The sequence below is a fragment of the Gavialis gangeticus genome, unplaced genomic scaffold, assembly GCF_001723915.1.
Source record: "Gavialis gangeticus isolate Ggan-Ray unplaced genomic scaffold, GavGan_comp1, whole genome shotgun sequence".
In the NCBI taxonomy this organism is placed as follows: Eukaryota; Metazoa; Chordata; order Crocodylia; family Gavialidae; genus Gavialis; species Gavialis gangeticus.
In genome coordinates this window covers 163529267-163533188 of record NW_017729024.1, presented here as the reverse complement: position 1 = coordinate 163533188, position 3922 = coordinate 163529267, and the positions used below count along the sequence as shown (strand labels likewise).

At 53.5% G+C, this 3922-nt stretch overlaps 1 protein-coding gene across 1 annotated transcript in view; it reads left to right on the top strand.

Annotated features, from left to right (window-relative positions):
• The first annotated feature begins 961 nt into the window (after positions 1–961).
• The window catches only part of ARHGEF39 (Rho guanine nucleotide exchange factor 39), a 9436-nt gene continuing 6475 nt past the window's right edge, over positions 962–3922 (top strand). The window contains exons 1-4 of the mRNA XM_019518005.1: positions 962–1813; positions 1938–2125; positions 2398–2492; positions 2918–3038. Coding sequence (XP_019373550.1) covers positions 1979–2125; positions 2398–2492; positions 2918–3038 — 363 coding nt within the window. The 5' untranslated portion in view covers positions 962–1813; positions 1938–1978. The remainder of the gene's footprint in view (positions 1814–1937; positions 2126–2397; positions 2493–2917; positions 3039–3922) is intronic.

The following is a 3922-nucleotide window of genomic DNA, read 5'->3' as shown; positions in this document are numbered from 1 at the left end:
CTATCCAATGCCAACCAGACCCAACCCTGCTTGGCTTGCAAGCGCGGAGCAGGGCGGGCGCTGGCAGGGACCCCGAGGCCGGAGCAGCCCGTGCGGCTCTCCCAGACAGAGGGCCCTGCCTGGGCCTGTGACGGACTTTCTGGGCCATGTGTCCCTGTGCTCGCCCAGCTGTCCCCGGTCACATTGGGGGGTTTCAGCACCGCTGTTTCCATACAAGGGGGGTTCTCAAGCTTCTCAGGGTCCCACGTGGCTCCTCAACCTTTCTGAGTCTGGCCCTCTGCTGTTGTGCTGCCTCATTTTACCTCGGTGTTGCTGCCATTACTTCCGGGTAAAAGTGTGCTGCGACCCTGTGGGCAGTTGGAGTGGAAGTGGCCGTGGCAAAGCCTCCGTCAGGCAGGCGTGCCCTTCATGCTGCAGCCCTTCCCTGGCAGCTGAGGTGTGCAGCAGCTTGGATACGGAGATGCCTCTGGCCAGCACTGCAGCCGAGTGGCACTTTTCCCACCCATTTGTTTCCAGGAGGCACGTGTGAGACTGGACTGGGAAGGGCTGTGGCAAGAGCAGGCGCTTGTCAGTTTGGCTCAGACATGCCTCCTGGAAACCAAGGAACATGGGACAGTTTCACTTGGCTGCTGCAGCGGCAGCTCTGGCATTGTGAAAGGTTCTCGTAGCACCACAGGCTGCTGTCCATTGCCATGCAGCATTGAATGTGGCCTGCTTTGTCAATGCAGCGCCCAAGGAAATGAAACCCCAAATGCCTCTTCTGCTTTAGTGGAAAAGGGCAAAGTTGCATGCTGCATCAAAGTACAGAGATGCATGTTCCCTTGTGGACACTTCTCTGGAACTGGAGGCAAGACCTGCATTCAGTCATTTACGTGAGGGCAAACCTGTCTTCCAACAGTCCTGATAGCATTAGAAATGCATTTCTCCATGGTACAACACTCCTGCCTTCTTGGGACCTGGATGTGGGCCAGAGCTCTGGCTCAGGTGTCTTGAGCATTTGTTGGTCAAATTGGTTCTCACATCAGCAATTCCATCTGATATGAGTGGGAGTGGGCTGAGCGCTTTGATGGCAGCTGTACTGTACAGTATAGTCCACAAGGAAAAGGCCACTGTAGGACTGCATCTTCCTGCCAAGCTGGTTTCTCACTGTTGGTGTGGGGAGGCGCTAGAGCAGGCTACTTAGGGGAGCTATGACATCTTTACTGGAGGTTTTTGAGAATGGGTCAGACAAACTGTCAGGGATGGAAGAGGTATGATTGGCCATGCCTTGGGTCATGGGCTGGATCATCTCTGGAGGTCTTTTCCGTTTCTATGATTCTAAGACTCTTTAGAAAAAGTCAGTAAGAGATGTATTTATAGGAATGTGGCAAAGATGTGCCAGGGACAGCTGAGCCAGGCAGGCCTTTGCACTAGATCAGATGTATAGAGTGTTATTTTGTGTTGGCTAAGAGACCAGCTTGCCTTTGGTTCAAGACCTGTTCTGTTAGAGAGACAGATGGCAGCACTGCTGGTGCCACATGCCTGCCTCACTGGTGGAGAGCTGAAGATCTTGCAGTACCGCCAGATGCTGCTTCATAAACATAGCATTCTGCCAGGGACGCAGTTTGGGAGGAAGCATTGTGGTCCATGCCCAGCTCGTATCTCCTCCACTGCCGTCCCCTCATGGGCTTGACAAATGGGGATGCCAAGAAGAAAAGTTGGTCGTGTTCCAGAAACTGTTCTTTAAGGGCTACTTCTGTGTGTCCCCTGCTGCCTTCCCACCCCTCTTGGTGCTGTGTGACAGTGGGACTCTTCAGTTCTGGGAAGAGCTGAGGTTAATGAGGGATTGGGGCTGTGTCCTCTGGAGGGGTCCATGGAAGCAGAGCATAAAACCCCCTGCACTGCCTGGGTGCAGCTGTGTCATGACTGTTTGTGGTTCTTGCCTCTTTCTGCTGCAGAGTGAGACAGTGGATGGCTGCATCCCAAGCCCAAGTCCATCATGAGCATGATGCACCTTCAGCCTCTGGCCACAGCCAACACGGTGGAAGAGCAGAGGGCCCGCTGGGAAAGGAAATGGAGCCGGACAGCCAGAGAGCTGGTGGAAACAGAACAGAGATACCTGGAGCAGCTGGACCTAGTGATCACAGTGCGTGTGGGGGGGTGAGGAGCTTCCTCATAGTGCCCTGACTGACACGTGGGGCCTAGGGCAGCCAGTTCCATGACCCATCCCTATTCCCTTGTGGGTGAAGGTCCTAGTGGAGGCCTTGTTGACTCAGTGCTTCTCCAGTGCCTGATGCTTGCCCCTTTGCTGCTGTTGGGAGGGTGCAGTCTGGTTCCCACACTTGTGGGTTAGGAGCAGCATCACCCCTGTGTGGGCTGTGGCCATGACTTCTCTGCACTTGTCTCTTTCCTGCCTAGTATTTTGTGACCATTCTGAAGGCCAAAGGGACGTTGCTGCCAGCTGTGCGGGCAGCCATATTTGGACCCCTGGAATCCATATACCTCACCAGCCAGTGAGTTAACTGCATACAGCAACCCCATTCATGAGGGATCCCCTGGGGGAAGGGAAGTGAGCAATCTAGTCACTCTGCAGTTCAGGGCAGCGGTGACCACAACACACAATGAAATATCTTGCCATTACTGCAGGGGTAGGTACGCTGGGTGTGGAGATGTGCCCATCAGAGTGTGGGCCCATACATGTTTATCAGGACCCCTGCATGTGCAATTGCTCGCTAGCTGGAGCGCAATGGAGTCAGTTTCCCAGCACACTATGGAACTTCCCACTTAGCTTGCATGGGTGAATGCCCTGGGTTTAATCTCTGTGTGAGAGCTGAGTGGTGCCAAAGAGGGGGGAGGGGGCAGGGGTGGGATTGGAGGGAGCCAAGATGTCTTTGGCCACTGTGCCCCCTGCTCAGTGAACATCCCTCCCTGCACACAGGATTCTGCTGCACCACTTGGAGAGGGGGTGCCTGGGGCAAGGGCTGGACAGCTTCTGTCGTGAACTGGAGCTCTATGGCCACTATGCCGAGAACCTGGAGCCAGCAAAGAAAGCCCTGCAGGTAAATGCCTCTGTCTTACTGCTCCTCTCTTCCCTGGCACAGCAGACTCCCTACACCTTTTACTTGATGCTTTCTCAGGAGTGACTGGTTGCCACCTCCTCTACTGCTTCTTCCCCACCCTGTTCTTCCCTGTGGCAAAACCCTCAGAACTTTTGAGCATTCTTTGTTATCAGAGCTGGAGGTTTAACTGAGGAGATCTAGGAGCAGAGGATTCTCCACACTCCCCCCCCATCCCAGCTCAGACCAAATGGAGAGGCCCTCTCCCTGCCAGCTCTGGAAATCTCATCTCAACAGGGACACGCTGCACAGGAGGTCTTGAGGTGGAGTGTTGGGAGGAGCTGAACTCTGTCTGCAGGATTATCTGGGCTCCTGCCTTTGCCATTAGCAGATGAAACACCAGGAATAGCTTGACTCCTCTTGAAACACATTCCATTCCACTGTCTGGAAACTGCCTTGGGGGTTAACTCTTCCATGGAGGAGCCCCTTTGTGCTCCTGGCTTCCAGATTGTACATCCATATCAGTTCCCAGCTCCAGGAGTGCAGGTGGCCAGGCCCACTGAGCCATAAGGATGCACCCTGGCTTAGCCTGGCTGTCTGCTTGTGCACATACAGTCTGTTGATTCCTGTCCCCAAAGGCCCTATCTGATACAGTCACCGAGTCTCATCCATTACTGCAGGGCAATGTAAGGACACTTCACTTTAAGTGTTTTATGATGAATCCTTTATTGTCATGTGTGTGAGGAGATGGGCAGTGGTTGTTAATTAATGGAAATTAATATTTTTGAGACAGTGGAAGGAAATATTTCTTATCTCCTTTATGACTTATTGTAGTTTCATAGTTGGTTGGGTCGAAAGGGACCTGAGCAGATCATCAAGTCCAACCC